This window comes from Molossus molossus, unplaced genomic scaffold, assembly GCF_014108415.1.
Source record: "Molossus molossus isolate mMolMol1 unplaced genomic scaffold, mMolMol1.p scaffold_m16_p_20, whole genome shotgun sequence".
NCBI classification, from domain to species: domain Eukaryota; kingdom Metazoa; phylum Chordata; class Mammalia; order Chiroptera; family Molossidae; genus Molossus; species Molossus molossus.
Genome location: NW_023425356.1, coordinates 15,594,940 through 15,610,902, shown reverse-complemented (window position 1 = coordinate 15,610,902; position 15,963 = coordinate 15,594,940). Strand labels below are relative to the sequence as shown.

At 45.6% G+C, this 15,963-nt stretch overlaps 1 protein-coding gene across 2 annotated transcripts in view; it reads left to right on the top strand.

Annotated features, from left to right (window-relative positions):
* IGSF3 (immunoglobulin superfamily member 3) overlaps nucleotides 1-14,284 on the top strand; it is a 98,092-nt gene extending 83,808 nt beyond the window's left edge. For both annotated transcript variants that reach the window (XM_036273141.1, XM_036273140.1), the window contains 3 exons: nucleotides 2,533-2,940; nucleotides 8,354-8,830; nucleotides 11,262-14,284. In XM_036273141.1, the coding sequence (XP_036129034.1) occupies nucleotides 2,533-2,940; nucleotides 8,354-8,830; nucleotides 11,262-11,512 (1,136 nt within the window). In that variant the 3' untranslated portion in view covers nucleotides 11,513-14,284. The remainder of the gene's footprint in view (nucleotides 1-2,532; nucleotides 2,941-8,353; nucleotides 8,831-11,261) is intronic.
* Nucleotides 14,285-15,963: the final 1,679 nt, after the last annotated feature.

The window sequence follows — 15,963 nt, the reverse complement described above, 5'->3', positions numbered from 1 at the left end:
GTGTACTTAGCTATTTATATACAGGTAATTATGAGCACTTTACCTCTTCATACTTATGGAAATTCATTTATTGTCAATTATTATGTATCACTACAAATTACATGTTATGTGTCAAATATTACATATTTGTGCCTGTCTCCTCCACTAGACGTGAAGCTCCCTGAGTGAGCACAGGGACTTTGTTTTCTTCACCGTTCTATTCCCACGGCTTGTCTCCCAGGAGGCCTCAGTGACAGTGTATTCCGTAAGCAAATGGAGCCAGATGCAAAGTCCAGATGAGGCCTGGCCCATGCCGAACAAAGTGGGCCTGTTCCCCTGCTTTTCCTCAGGATATTGTATTTCGGAAACGGCCCGTCCTTGTCAGGCTCGCGGTGACATTTTATGCTGACCCTTCTGCTGGCGCATGAAAGGAAGTTCTGGTCTACATGCATCCTGTTGGTATTTCCAGTGACCTGTGTCCTGCCTTCAGGCCAGTCCCAGGGGCTTTTGAAAATGGAAGGTTGTCATTAGGCCCACAGATGTTCTTTAGGTTTCTGTTCTCGTCTGTTTTCTGTTCTAGTTGTTCCCTCCTGAGAGAGCACGGTCACACCCTCCATGGCTTTCTCGTAGCCACCATCCGTCCTTTCCCTTCTCTCGTTTGTGCCGAAACCGAGACACTCTCTGTAGGTGTGTTTATTGAGGGAGTTCCCCACCTGAGACTGCAGACTTAGAGCAGGCAAACTGGGGCAGTGCAAAATTGCTCTAAGGTTCTTGTCAAAGCACAGTTAGTGCAATCTTATGTATGGGGAATATTACCATTATGAACAGAAAACTCACTGGACTCTGATTAAAACAACACATTTCCCCTTTTCTGTTAAGTTTTTTGGTTTCTACATATCTTTTTTTCCTCCTGCTTCTAGCCTCCCCCCCCCCCCCCTTCTTTTTTTTCTGCTGAGAAAGAATACACTTGAGAGCTTTGGGAAAATACAAAAGCACAGAGAAGAAAATAATCTTTCAACCCAGAGACAGCGAGAGAGAAAGAGAGTGAGAGTGTGTGTGTGTGTGTGTGTGTGTGTGTGTATACTTTGGGGAGACTGCTTATTTAAAATATTTTTTCTGCCCTGGCTGGTGTGGCTCAGTTGGTTGAGCATTGGGCCATGCACCAAAAGGTTGCGGGTTCAATTCCCAGTAGGGCACATGTCCAGGTTGCAGGCTCGATACCCAGTAAGGGGATATGCAGGAGGCAGCCAATCAATGTTCTCTCTCATCAGTGTTTCTATCTCTCCTTCTCCCTTCCTCTCTCTAAAATTAATAAAGAAAAAAAAATGTAAAAAAATATATATAGCCCTGGCTGGTTTGGCTCAGCAGTTAGAATGTCGGCCCGTGGACCTGACAGTCCCTGGCTTGGTTTCCGCTAAGGGCACGTACCTCAGTTGCAGTTTGTCCCAGGCCCTGGTTGGGGTCATGTGGGTGGCAACCACTCGATGTGTCTCTCTCACATCGATATTTCTCTCTCTTTCTTCCTCCCTCTCTTCCTCCTGCTCTATCTGAAGATAAATGCAAAGAAATGTCCTTGGGTGAAGATATATATATATACACATATATATACACACACACACATATATGCACACATATATAAATATATATATATTTAATATTTTTATGTTTTTTTATTTTTTTGACCTTTTAATTACAAAACTAATCACATGTGCTGTAAAATATTTGGACAGTTTTGAAGTGTGAAAAGTACCAAGTTAAGTTGCATGGCTCTCCCCTTCCTCTATGTCGCTTAGGAGTGCCCTTCCAGGGTGCCTCTGTGCATGTACAGTTTCAGAGCTTTGTGATGCCTCTGGTCTAGACACACTCAGTAGGGCCTATTATGAGATTATTTGTATGCCATTAGGCTGTGTCCTCATCAGTGACACTTAGATGGACTGAAATTTCAAACCACTGGTTCCCTCAGTATCAGTTTTGTGTTTATTGCTATCAGATCAGTTGTGTTCCCACCTTGAGAGGAAACTGTGGTATTTTTCGTAGAGAAAATTAGAACCGCAGTTCTCAGGGCTAACTTGTGAACCTGTTAACCTGGGTTTCCTCTGCGGTTCTTTGGTGGTTGACAGCCCAGCATATGCCCTTTATGAGGTCAATTTTAAAAGTCTCTTGCTTGGAGAGGGGTTCCCATCATGCCCTTTCCTGTCCTTTCCTGGACTCTTGCATCTCAGCCATATGCTTCACAGTCCGCTGTCATTGGGTGTGCAGTCATCTACACCGGCCCTGTAGGATGTGCTTGTCCTCTGCTGAGCATCTGAACTGATGAGGGTTATAATTGAGGGACAGCCATTCCTGTCGTGCTGCACTCCTTAAAACTCAAACACTCAGGCACATGATCAAAAACTCAGAATGTTTCTAGTGCCACGCCTGAGAAATGTTTCTGCTAATTGGGGGTGCTGTCTTCCTTCAGTATTTGGAAGGTACCCATCACCTATGCTTGGAAAGGGTGCATGCAGGTGACTTGTTGTTTTGCTGCTGACGTCTCTTTCCTTGCATTTCCAGACAGCCGCCTGAAGCTGAGCCAAGTGCAGGGGAACCTGTCAGTTCTGGAGACGCAGCAGGTGCAACTGGAGTGTGTGGTGCTGAACCGCACCAGTGTGGCCTCCCAGCTCATGGTGGAGTGGTTTGTGTGGAAGCCCAACCACCCAGAGCGCGAGGCTGTGGCCCGCCTGAGCCGTGAAGCCACCTTCCACTACGGAGAGCAGGCGGCCAAAAACAACCTGAAGGGCCGGCTGCATTTGGAGAGTCCTTCCTCTGGTGTGTACCGGCTTTTCATCCAGAATGTGGCGGTGCAGGACAGCGGGACCTACAGCTGCCACGTGGAGGAGTGGCTGCCCAGCCCCAGTGGAGCATGGTATAAACGGGCAGAGGACACTGCTGGGCAGACAGCTGTTACAGTCATGCGACCAGGTGAGGGTTAATGTCCCCAGGCCTCCACACTCTTTACTGTTTCCCCTGTGAGTATATTTTATGGGCTGCATAAAATTAGTTTGTTAATTAATAAGTTGTCTGCCGTTAAACATATGTGCATTCAAGTTTGCATCTGCATTCGGTATCACCTCAGTTTTTCCCCTAGTGACTGGAAAATTACACATTCACTACACATTGGGCCTCAGGTGATTCTGTTTCTTAACTAGAATATCATTTGTCAATTAATTACTCCAGAGCATAGAATATCTTCCTTTTAAAGAATACTTTCAGATTTGGAGAAGTGGTGGACATGCAGAAATCTTGAAACAGTAGCTGTGTGGTTCAGAAAAGTTAGCTTATGGATTTTCAGTGGGAAACATTGATTCACATGCTTTAAGTAGAAAAAGATGAAATATATACAGCCTCCGCTCTCTCACTTCTAACACTTCTATTGGTGCTGATGACTAGTCCACACGGCCTTGTGCTTTTCTTGTCTTCCTTGTTTGTTTCCATCGTACCTGAATACACATGATTACTAACTATAATTATTGTGACACATGTAAACACACAGTTGAAGCACCGTTGTGCTGGTTCCTGTGTCCTCTGCCCATTACATCATTATTCATCCATATCTGAACAGAAAATCAGTAGTCCCTCTGAGGACATGGAGCAGAAACAGAGTTATGATTTGTGTCAGTATGAACACTTCTGTTTGCTTTCTGAGCATCCTGATGTCCCTCTATATTGTCGCTGGTACTGTTGGAGGTTTCGTAACATTTTAGTGTCTGAGTTGAGCAGCTTTGTCATTGGAACACTGGAACCTCACATCAGTGCCAGCCCCACATGTCATGGAACACACTCGGGAGACTGAATGCACTCTGTGACAAGGGCGGGGCATCATCTCACTCCCCTGTGTCTCCACTGCAGGTAGGGGAAATCACCTCTACTCTGAGTTACTCATATTTGCCATTTCTTCTTTCTGCCTCGCCTGTAAACTGCTGCTTGTCTTTCCCAAAGGTAAAATTGTAGTGATATGGCTGCTGAACAGCCCCCTTGTTCCCAGCTCCCACTCATTCTGCAGGTACCATGCTGAGGCCCCAGGTGGAGTGGGAGGAGACATACATTTTGCATGCCAGCTGCTCCCAGCCACAGCGAGGCAATTTATGTTCAGTCTTCATGACAACCTGACTAGTGCACTTTACTTTTATTTTTATTTTTTTGTTAATTCTCACCTGAGGATATTTTTCTGTTGATTTTTAGATAGAGTGGAAGGGAGGGTGGGGACAGAGAGAGAAACATCGATTGGTTGCCTCCCGCACATCTCCCCAACCAGGGCCAGAGATTGAACCTGCAACCCAGGTACATGCCCTTGACTGGGAATCGAACCCAAGACCCTTTGGTGTGCGGGCCAACAATGCTCTAATCACTGAGCCACTCTGGCCAAGGCTGTATGCATTGTACTTTGTTTTTTAATATTAAACTTGTTTCTTTCTTTTTTTTTTTTTTTATACTCACCTGAGGACATTTTTGCATTTATCTTCAGGTAGAGCAGGAGGGAGAGAGGGAAGAAGAGAGAGAGAGAGAGAGATCGACGTGAGAGAGACACATCAAGTGGCTGCCACCCACATGACCCCAACCGGGGCCGGGGACAAACTGCAACTGAGGTACGTGCTCTTAGCAGGAACCGAACCCAGGTCTCTCTGGACCGCGGGCCAACACGCTAACCACTGAGCTAAACTGGCCAGGGCTAAACTTGTCTTTATTGTTGAATGTATTACAGATGTCCCCCCCACTTTTTCCCCCCTTGACCCTCTCCTCCTCACTCCTGCCCCACTCCTGCCTTCCCCACACTATTGTCTGTGTCCAGTGGTTATGTATATATGCATAGAAGTTCTTTGGTTTATCTCTTCCCACCGTCCCTCTCCTCTTCCCTTTGAGGTTCATCAGTCTAACAACCAATTTGTACTTCTTAATTCCTTCACCTTTTTCACCCATCCCCCCAATCCCCTCCCATCTATCTGGCAAGCAAAAAAAAGGTCTTTGTATCTATGAGTCTATTTCTGTTCTGCTTGCTCATGTTGTTTGTAGATTCAATTGTTGATAAATATGTATTTATTGCCATTTTATTGTTTATATTTTTGTTTTTCAAGAGGACCCTTCAACATTTCATATAATACTGGTTTGGTGGTGGTGAACTCCTTTAGCTTTTTCTTGTCTGGGAAACTCTTGATATTTCCATTGATTCTAAATGATAGCTTTGTAGGATGGAGTAGTCTTGGTTGTAGGTTCTTGCTTTTCATCACTTTGAATATCTCTTGCCACTCCCTTCTGGCCTGCAAAGTTTCTTTTGAGAAATCAGCTGACACTCTTATGGGAGCTCTGTTGTAGGTAACGAACTGTCTTTCTCTTGCTGCTTTTAAGATTCTCTCTTTGTCTTTAACCTTTGGCATTTTGATGACGATGTGTCTTGGCGTGGGCCTCTTGAGGTTCATCTTGTTTGGGACTCTCTATGATTCCTGGACTTGTATGTCTATTTCCTTCAGCAAGTTAGGGAAGTTTTTCTGTCATTATTTTTTCAAATAGGTTTTCAATTTCTTGCTCTCTTCTCCTTCTGGCACCCCCATGATGCAAATGTTAGTATGCTGGGAGTTGTCCCAGAGGCTCCTTACACTATCCTCATTTTTTGGGATTCTTTGTTCTGATTGGGTGTTTTTTGCTTCCTTATATTCCAAATTGATGGTTTGCTTCTTAGCTTCACCTACTCTACTATTGATTCCCTGTAAATTATTCTTTATTTGTGCTGTACTTTTATAGGACTGGCATCACAGGAAGTTTGTTCACACCAGCATCACCACAAACTCATGAGAAATGTGATGGGGTACAACCTTGTGATGGCTGCAGCGTCACTGGGCAATGGGAATATTTCAGCTCCCTTACAACCTTATGGTACCATTGTTGTGTGTGCAGCCCATCACTGACTGAAGCTTTGTTATGTGGTGCATGACTGTGTAGAAGTTGATTGTGCTAGTTAACAAAGCATTTGGAAAACAAAAGTATAGTTTTGAAAAGAAAAATTATAACCTCACTAGCATTTCATACCCACCGTTTTACTGGTTGCATAACTTCCATTGTTTGGCTGTACTGCAAATTTGTTTTGAGGTATAAGTTGGACAGATAGACTTGAAATAATACAACTCCAAGAGTTATGTTGAGTTGCCTAGCATTGCTTAAGGTCCATAGTGTGAAATATATGAGTAAAGGGCTCCTTCCCCCAGTGAGGTTGTAGCTGAGTAGATTTACAGTTGTGTTTGGCTCACACAGCTGGGGAGAGAAAACCACACTCATCAGACAGACCAGGAGTCCAGTGGTCAAGGTTACTGCCACGGGAGCTATCAGCATTGTGTAGGGGAGGGGAGGGGTGGGGGGTGAACTTCTTTCTTGTGGCTAACACCTGGAAAAGGAAAGTGTGTTAACTTCTGAATGGAGACATGGTTGGCCTGTTCTAGGAGTCAGACATGAGCAATCAAATTGGTGGAGAGGCATGTTAAGTAAGGGGAGAGGGGTTGAATCAAGGTGAAGATTAATTTTATTCAACAACCTTGTATTAAGTCACTAGTGCAGACAAGGCACTTGAAGGGGCCAGAAAAATTTTTGAGCAGTTAGACAAGAAGAAACAAAGGGCGAGTATATGGGGAACTGCACTCTGGGGGCCTGACCTCCTGCTACAGTGGGTCCACTGCATGACTGAACCCAGGGCTACCGCCTTCGACATAGTGGCCAGTTGCAAGGGGCATTAGAACACTGTATTAGACTCTGGGGAAAGCACCCTAGACCACCCCTTGCTGTGCAGTATTTCTTTTTATGATTTTGGGGTCACACCTTAGCCATGCTTCCTGGAAGAATGAGCCAATGTATGAGGGAGTTTGAGTCACCTGTGGATTGATTTCATATTCTCCATTCTGCCGCTTTCTGCCCCCTCCCAAATACCCCCCCCCCCCCAGGAAGGGCTGGGATGACATGTCATGCCCTGCTGTGGTTCCTCAGCCCGTGTGCCAGCCATGCACACTGAGATTCCAGACGGGCCGAGGGGGTTGTCTGGGGGCTTGGCGGAGCCCCACAAAAGCAGTAGGAACCCCAGCTTTGTGTTTACCTGCGAACAACATTAAGCCAATTCATTGAAAGCCCAGGACAGTACTTGGGAAATGCTCTGATTTGGTCTTCATCCAAGTAGAATTCGATTTGGTATCTCTACTTTTATTGACGCTACTTTGGCATCTTTCGTAAGCATTTCATAAACAGAGCCTTTTAGGAGCTAGGAAGTGAATTGTGTGTGTAGAACCTACCCCCAGTGAGCCATTAGAAACAAAGCAGCAAAAGAAAGAAACTGATTTCAGCCTATCTGATGGTGTCCGTGAGCCGTGACTCGCCTGCTTGGGCACCTCCCTGGGGCTGTTCTGAATCTCCTGCTCAGTTGGAAAGACACTGCCCTAGTCATCCTTCTGGTGGGAGGGGGTGTTCATGCTCAGTGTGAGTCCCCTTTCAGGTCTGGTGTCTGTTATTTGGCTTCAGTCTTTGGAGAATACTTAACCGCCTTGGTTCACTGTGGCGTAGGCAACAATCTGTATGCACGCAGTGGAGATGAAAAGCTGCCGGGAGGGTGAATTTGTTTCCCAGGGGTGCTGAAACAAATTAGCTCAAACTTGGTAGCTTAAAACCGCAGAAATATATTCTCTCACAGTTCTGGAGGTTGGAAGTCTGAGATCAAGGTGTCACCAGGGCTATGCTCCTCCTGATTTTCTAGGGAAGAATCGTCCTGGCCTCTCCCAGCTCCTCATGGCCCCAGGTGTTCCTGGCTTGTAGCTGCATCACTCCAACCTCTGCCTCTGTCTTCATCTGTCCTCTCCATGTGTCCTCTCCTCTTCTTATAAGGACACCAGCCACTGGATTCAGGGCTCATCTCAATTTAATTACATCTGCACAGACCTATTTCCAATTAAGGTCACATGCTGAGGTTCCAGGTGGATGTGAATTTTGAGGGGATGTTATTCAACCACTACAAAGGTTTACAATGAAAATAACTGTCCCTCCCTCCCCAGATTTCCACATGCGGCCACATTACCAGCTCCTTGTGAGTTCTTCCACAGATACCCCATGCAAATATAAACAGATATGCATGTCAGAGTAAAACATGTTTCCTTCTGCATACAATGAGGTGTACACAGCGTTCTGTACTCTAGTGACTTTTCTTGGATCTCCTTTTACATCTCTGCACCTAGTACTGCCTCATTCCTTTCAGCAGGTGCAGTTTCTGTTGTATGCTTATTACTGGCATGTGTATTTAGTGATGGACATTGAGGTTGTCTTGAGCAAAGAAATTAAAAACCTCTTCCTTCATTGTCCCTCGTGCCCCCAGATGCCGCCCTGCAGGTGGACACAGTGGTCCCCAACGCCACAGTGTCCGAGAAGGCAGCTTTCCAGCTGGACTGTACCATCGTGTCTCGCTCCAGCCAGGTCTCCCGCTTTGCTGTGGCCTGGTATTCCCTGAGGACTAAAGCTGGGGGGAAATGGGGCAGCCCTGGCCTGGAAGAACAGGAGGATGAGGAGGACGAGGAGGACGAGGAGGAGGAAGAGGACCCCACAGAGCGGACGGCCCTGCTGAGCGTGGGCCCAGATGCTGTGTTTGGCCCAGAGGGTGGCCCCTGGGAGGGCAGGCTTCGCTTCCAGAGGCTGTCCCCGCTGCTCTTCAGGCTCACGGTTATACAGGCAAGCCCCCGAGACACGGGCAACTACTCTTGCCACGTGGAGGAATGGCTGCTCAGCCCTCAGAAGGAATGGTACCGGCTGACAGAGGAGGAGTCGGCCCCCATCAGCATCCGAGTACTGGATGCAAGTGAGTTTTCCCAATTTACAGGGGAAGGATGTCACAGTTGATTGCAACTGCCTGGCAGATAAAAATCACAGCTCGATTATGGATTAATAAACTGCATTCTCAGCTGTCATGAGCATTTAGGGTCTGCATACCAGTTCATATAATTGGCCCTTGATTGCTTATGCCAAAAATAGGGATAGGAGCTCAGATGGTTGAGCAGCATCCCATGCGCTGAGAGATCACTGGTTCAATTCCCCAACAGGGCACACATACAGGTTTCAGGCTCGATCCCCAGTAGGGGGCATGCCGGAGGCAGCCGATCAATCAATGTTTCTCTCTCTGTCTCCCTCCCTTCCTGTCTCTCTAGAATCAATAAAAACATATTTAAAAAAAAAAAAAGGGACAGGAATCAATGTGATAATTTACCATATAATCTCTTTAAATAAACTTTTGCTCCACCAGATTCTATTTTAGTAGGATTTCCTTGTACAAGTATATTGTTGATGTTACTTTGTTACTCTCTAGAATATCCACCTTGTCTCTCTTTATCGAATTAGCAAGTGTTTCAGACTCATAAGAGGAAGAGTTTTAAACAAGGAAGCCTGAGCGCCTCATTTAGACCCCAGCAGAAGCCTGGCCCCTGGGAGCCCAGCATTTCTCTAAAATGAGGCTTTTGGGTGATTTCTGTGTTCTGGGAACAATGTCCACATAGGCAGAAAAAATGTGGTCCAAACCCCTCCCTTATTCTTTTGGACAGTGAGTTAGTAAGTCTTTCTTGTTCTCAAGTTCCTAGGTCATTTTTATTTTGGAGGGTGACTTTGAAGTTTAGGTAGACTTTGCAGGGTTAGTTGGGGAGACCAGCCTAGAAAGGCAGTGATGTTATAAGGCATCAGGGAGAGCTTAGTAGCAGCCCTGTTCACCATCAGCTGTTGCTACAGAAAGGCCCACAGCTTAGTGTTTTCATCATCATGAGGATTTATGAGCAGAGACTGGAGGAAATACTTGCTGACCTGAATTATTTGTTCTAACAAGGCACTCTTTCAGCTGGCCTTCTGTCAAAGTGTGGAATATATCAGACTGAAAAGGGTGTTTGTTAGAGTAGATTTAGCCTATCATGCAGTAATAAAAAATTTGCTTGAAATTTCAATTCCTGTTCAGTCAAAACATTTTTCCAGATAAATTTGATTTTGAATTTTGTCCGTTTTTCTTTTCTTTGATTACTTCCTGTTCATTTGATAGAAGCAGATGAAATTGAGGTTCTGTAGGTCAAAAGTGGTTGACTATCAGCAATTTTATATCCTTGGGAAAGCTGAGAAGTGGAAATATATGTTAAATTTTCTTAATAATACTGGTGAGCAGCAGCCATGCAGTAGAAAGAAGAAAAAACCTACATCATATTCAGACCCTTTAATCCTCTATATAACCCACTGTCCAAAAGTATAAGGGAAGGTGTTTAGATCACATTTTATCTGCGCACTGTGGACGTTCATGTGTGTTAAGCTTCACAGGTCACCCAGCAGCCTTATTTTACAGAGACAGTGCAGGCTCCAGGGGCAGGGCTCCTGCGGGCCTGCTGGGTCGTGGAGGGTCCGAGGCTGGGTCAGGGGCTTTGCGTGTCCACCTGTTCCACGTGCAGGAGTAACCAGTTCTGTGCAGCCACAGGCATACTGTGGACATCTGTGAATGGTCCACCTGACTTACTTTTTTTTAATCCTCACCGAGGATATTTTTCCATTTATCTTCAGATGGGGGGGGGGGAGAAGAGAGAGAGAGAGAGAGAGAGAAACATCAATGTGAGAGAGACACATTGACTGGCTGCCTCCCACACGACCCCAACCAGGATCTGGGACCAAACCGCAACCGAGGTATGTGTCCTTGACTGGAATTGAACCCTTGATTCTTTGGTCTGAGGGCCAATGCTCTAACCATTTAGCAAACCAGCCAGGGCACACCTGACATTTTAATTGATAATGTTAATCAGGTGAGCATCATTTCCAGTAAAACTGTTCTCAGAAGCTGGCAGGGAGAGGATGGGTTATATTCCCAAAGAAGGATGTTTAGAGCAGACCTAAGTGCAAAGGGACAAATAAAATATAACCAGGCAGGAGGTTCAGGCTGAACTACAGTCAGCTCTATCCCTTCCCAGATGCAATTAAGTTCACAATCAGTCAACTACATGTTATGATGTGGCTTTCCAAGCAGTACCACTGACTCCCAGTAGGAAACGGAAGCATTGCTTTGTTTGAACTTCCAGCTGTGAATTGGAAGAGGTGCTGTTGTGAGCACAAGAACATAAGGGTCATCCCCATCATCGGTGGCAGTAGGGGAAAGACAGGGTGGGCACGGACTCCATCAAGTAGCTTCCATTGGGTTGGGCAAGGTCTTCAGGAACAAAAGCCGACAGTCCACATTCTCAGCCCTCATTGTCTTGTCTTCCTCTCGGTCCTGTCAGGTTCCACCCTGCAGTCCATCATCTGCTCCAACGACGCGCTCTTCTACTTCGTCTTCTTCTACCCATTCCCCATCTTCGGCATCCTCATCATCACCATCCTGCTGGTGCGCTTCAAGAGCCGGAGCTCCAGCAAGAACTCAGATGGGAAGAATGGGGTGCCCCTGCTGTGGATCAAAGAACCACACCTCAACTACTCCCCCACCTGCCTGGAGCCGCCTGTCCTCAGCATCCACCCAGGAGCCATAGACTGAGGCGCCCCAGGGGACATTGGCCACCAGGAGCCGAAGCGCTCCCATGCTGCCTCTTGCTCTGTGACAGGACAGCAGACAGCACCCAAACTCCAGAGTGCCCTCCCAGAAAACTGTCAGACTTGAGACGTACTCAGAGTCCCCAATCAGTCAGAGACAGACCGCTGCTTCTAGGTGGCAGTCCTGGTGGGCTAGTGATTTCCGAGCAGGTGTGGTCATCCTGCGGCATTAGGTTTCTGATTTTTGTTCTTGGTAATGTAGTGAGTAGCTCCAAGTGCTACGTCTACTCACCGGTAGTAACAGGTAGATGTTACAGGGGTTCTCATTCTTTGTAACGGACTCTTTTTAATTCCCTGTGGTTTACCCTTTTTGGATTCCGTAATGTTGTGGACGTGTTTCTCTTACATACAACAGATGAGAAAAGAAAAGTTGAACTTCGTAGTGCAAAGGAATCTCTTCCAAGACCTTTTGTTTTTGCACACTTGAAAATGCCACCCATGGAGCAAAATACACCCAAACGTTTTTTACTTTCGTAAAGAGACTTGAAAACTATGTGAAGTGTGGGCCCAATTTGTATCATATTTTTTCCCTCAGCTGGAGTTGTTGGAACCACTTTGTAGTCAAGATAAAAGCATTAATATTTTTTTTCTTCAAAGACTGTACGTACAAGAGAAGTCCTGCATAACCCCATTAGGAGTGGATCGTTCCTGGCCAGCCTATCTGTCAAGGAGGCAAAAATTGACATCCTCCCATTCTTGCCAAAAAATAAGAAAACTTTGTTGGAGAACAAGCCAAAAGCTCCAGACAGCTCACACTTTGCAAAGTGGGCAAAGGGCTGCTTTTCAGCAGCTACTGACTTGCAGGTTGATCAAAGCCAGTGATTAGGGAAGGAAGGAAGAAGGGCTAGTTGTTGGTTTGATGTGTTCCCTAAGGGCGGTCTCCAGCCGGTAACTGAGCAGGTGGGCTTCTTTGGTAAGGTGCTTTGCCAAACTCTTAAGGGAAAGTTACTAGTGAGCCTGGGAAGGGGACAGCACTGAGCTGAAGACACAGGCCCAAGCAGCCATCGTATACACTGACAGGGCACTGGGTCCTGGGGCAGCTTAGCTCCTTGAAGAGTGGGACAGTCAGCAGTGGGAGGGATTTTTCAGAGCTAGGCAGGAATAACTGCCTCCCTGGGGGTATGAAGACTAGGTTTTTCTTCCTTTCAATTAGATTTTCCACAAAGATATGGATGTCTTTCCTCACCATTTACTTTCCCTGCTTCTCACTGCCATACCAGCATCAGGGAAGGCCCCTGAAGCCCTCTGTGACCCTCCACTTACAGGCGTAGCAGGACATACCACATGCCTTTGTCTGTGGGTGTTATACTCTTCCCTTTCTTGGATCTTGTTCGCAATTTAGGGGTTCATTGTTATGGCGACTTCATTTAAAAGCCCCTCAATGTCCAATAAAGACCAGTGTCACCTGCCACTTGACCCTGTTGGGCCAGAAGCTTGGCTCCCTGGGAGCAGCGTCGGCTGCCAGTGCTCGCTCACTCCACGAAGATGTTTTTATGCCCCGACTTTCCCGTATTTTGCTGGCCAGGAGTGCCACCTCCCTTTCTCTGTGAACGCGCATCGATCCCAAGGGAGTTCCTGATTTGGAAAAAGCCAACAGGGATTTGGGCACTAAGTCTAACTCGAGAGATCACTGCAAAACCCTGTTCTGAGACTGAACAGACTCCAGGGAGGCCATGGGATTTCCCAGGTGTGTGGGTGCTGATGCTGATCAGGGTCTGGGGTACAGGTGTTCTTGGGTGCTCAGCAGATACTTTGCTGCATCGCAGCTGAAGGGAAGCAAGGTGAGTGCTCAGCTGTTCTCTAACAGGCTCACACACACCTGCCTTCTTTTCCTTGCAGGTACACCAGTGCTGTCCTGTGAGCGTAGGCACCACCACCTAACCCTGCCATTGCCGCACATGCTCATTCTCGTTTACTATGCTGCGTGAATGCTTTAGAGGTGCATATTCAGCTTGGTGGTGAGGGGAGAAGGCAGTCTTTTGCCTCATTTCGTTATTTCAGGGGTGTTGGCTTTCAGTGGGAAATAGCTGACCCCTATTTTATAGACTGTCAGTGAGAGAAGAAGACTGGCTGTTCCTCTGCCCCACTGGAAAGATGCCAGAGGGCTGTCTGGGACTGGAATGTGCACCTATGACGAATTTGAGTTGGTTCACAGCTGCAGAAAGGTAGCTGCTTCCACGTAATTAAATAGGTGTAGTCGTGGGAAATTTGAAAGAAAAGAAACCGAAGCCAGTATTTTAATAATTGTTTTGTTTCTGTGTATTTTCTATGGGCTTGGGGATACCATCAAAGGGTGAGCTTTTCCAGCTTTTTATGAAAATCCCCAGGACCTTCCTTCTTTTGCCATTTCTGTGGAAATGTGGTGCCAGATGAATGGTAATGGTGCCCTCCAGTGGCTGGGAGACCTCACTGCACATTGCCGACTGGAGCTTTGAGACCAGGAAGAGACTGCCCATTGCTCCGATGTTCCATTAATGAAACCTACACTGTGCTAGGCCTGTCCCAGGACATGGATATGAACACACCCTCTTTCACCAGGGTGTTTCTGTAGCAAATTTTCATATTCTTTTCAAACAATGGTTTCTCTGCGTTAATTGTTGAAGGAAAAAGAGGTGGGATAAGAAAACTACCCATGCATGATATAGAGAGCTGTTGATTTTTTTTTTTAAAGGAAAACTATTTGTAAGATGTTGCACTAAAACGTTTTATATACACTTAAGACACCTGTAATAAATTATGTTGAAAATATGGCTGTTTCCATTTTCTGGAGTCCACTGTCTTTTCTCCTCACTTAATCAGTCTCCTTCTCCATGAAACCGCCCTGGGACACAGTGAGCTCTGCCTCCACATTGGCCTAGGCTCAAAGTTTATGAATCAAAGCCTGTATTATCATGCACTGCTCTCAGCCTAAATTGTGCCTTTATACAAATGAGACAAAAAATAAATAAAATCACCCCTTTTTCAGGACACTTGACTGCCACCTGCAAAAAATGAATCAATAAATATACAGATCTACCTTGACTCAAGGCTGTGCTATGCGACACACAACATACCTGAAGGCCTGCTAGGCAGGTTCAGAATGTAGAACTTACAACCTCTAGCTTTCTTTCGATGAGGGGAAGGAAGTGGGCAGGATGGGGTAAGAGGAGACTGATGGAGGAGAGCAAGAACATGGGACAACCTTCTTGGCCACCAAAGGCCCCTGCAGGAAGACCATGCCATCTTTCTCACACTATGAAGTGTTGCCCTGACCATGAAATACGCAGCAAGCATTTTTCAGGATGGAGGAAAGGCAGGAGCTGTGCATTCCTGTTAAGTGAGAACACACAGCACACCAGTCTCTGTTCCTCACACAACTGGAATGCCGGGATGTTGTCTGCTAAGTGAGAAGGATGGAACAATAAAGTATTAGCAGTGATACATGGTTAGTCAGAGCTCATCTGTAATTGTCTAAAATCCACCAAAGAATATGCAAAAGGAACTAGGTAGAGAGTAAAAAAAGCAGAGGGAGGTGCTTCCTTTTTCTTTTAAAATCCAAGCCTTCCCAAAGGCTTTAATGTGTGCTTTCCTCTGCTCTGCGGCCCTGTTGGCTGCATCCTTATCAACTGCTCTCAGCTGCTGGCTTGGCCAGCAGTTTAAATGTGACTGTTTATCCCTTGGGTACCCAGAATGGTTCCATGTTAAGTCTTATGTATTATTTTTGCCTAATTTTTTTGCCAAATGCTCTCTTTATAATTTTTAAAAATCATTATTTTTCAATTACAGTCGACATACAATATTAGTTTCAGGTGTACACCCCAGTAATTAGACATTATATAGCTTACTAAGTGATCATCCTCATAAATCTTGTGCCCATCTGACACCATACATAGTTATTACAATATTATTGACTATATTCCCTATACTGTACTTTACACCCCGTGACTATTCTGTAACAACCAATTTGTACTTCCTAATCCCTTCACCTTTTTCACCCATCCCCCAAACCCCCTTCCATCTGGCAACCGTCAAAATGTTCTTTATAGATTTATGAGTCTGTTCCTTTCTGCTTGTTTCTTTATTGTGTTTTTTAGATTAAAGTATTGATAGATATGTATTTATTGCCATTTCAGTGTTCATAATTTTTGTTGTTAATTTTCACCCAGGGATATTTTTCCATTGATTTTTATTTATTTTATTTTTAAATTTTTTAAAAAAAATCCTCATCTGAGGACATTTTCCCATTTATCTTCAGATAGAGTGGAGGGAGAGAGAGAAAGAAACATTGATGTGAGAGAGAGACATCGATTGGTCAAGTATGACCCCTAACCAGGGCCAGGACCGAACCACAACCGAGGTACATGATCTTGACTGAAATCAAATCCACAGCTCTTTGGTCCATGGGCTGACGCTCTA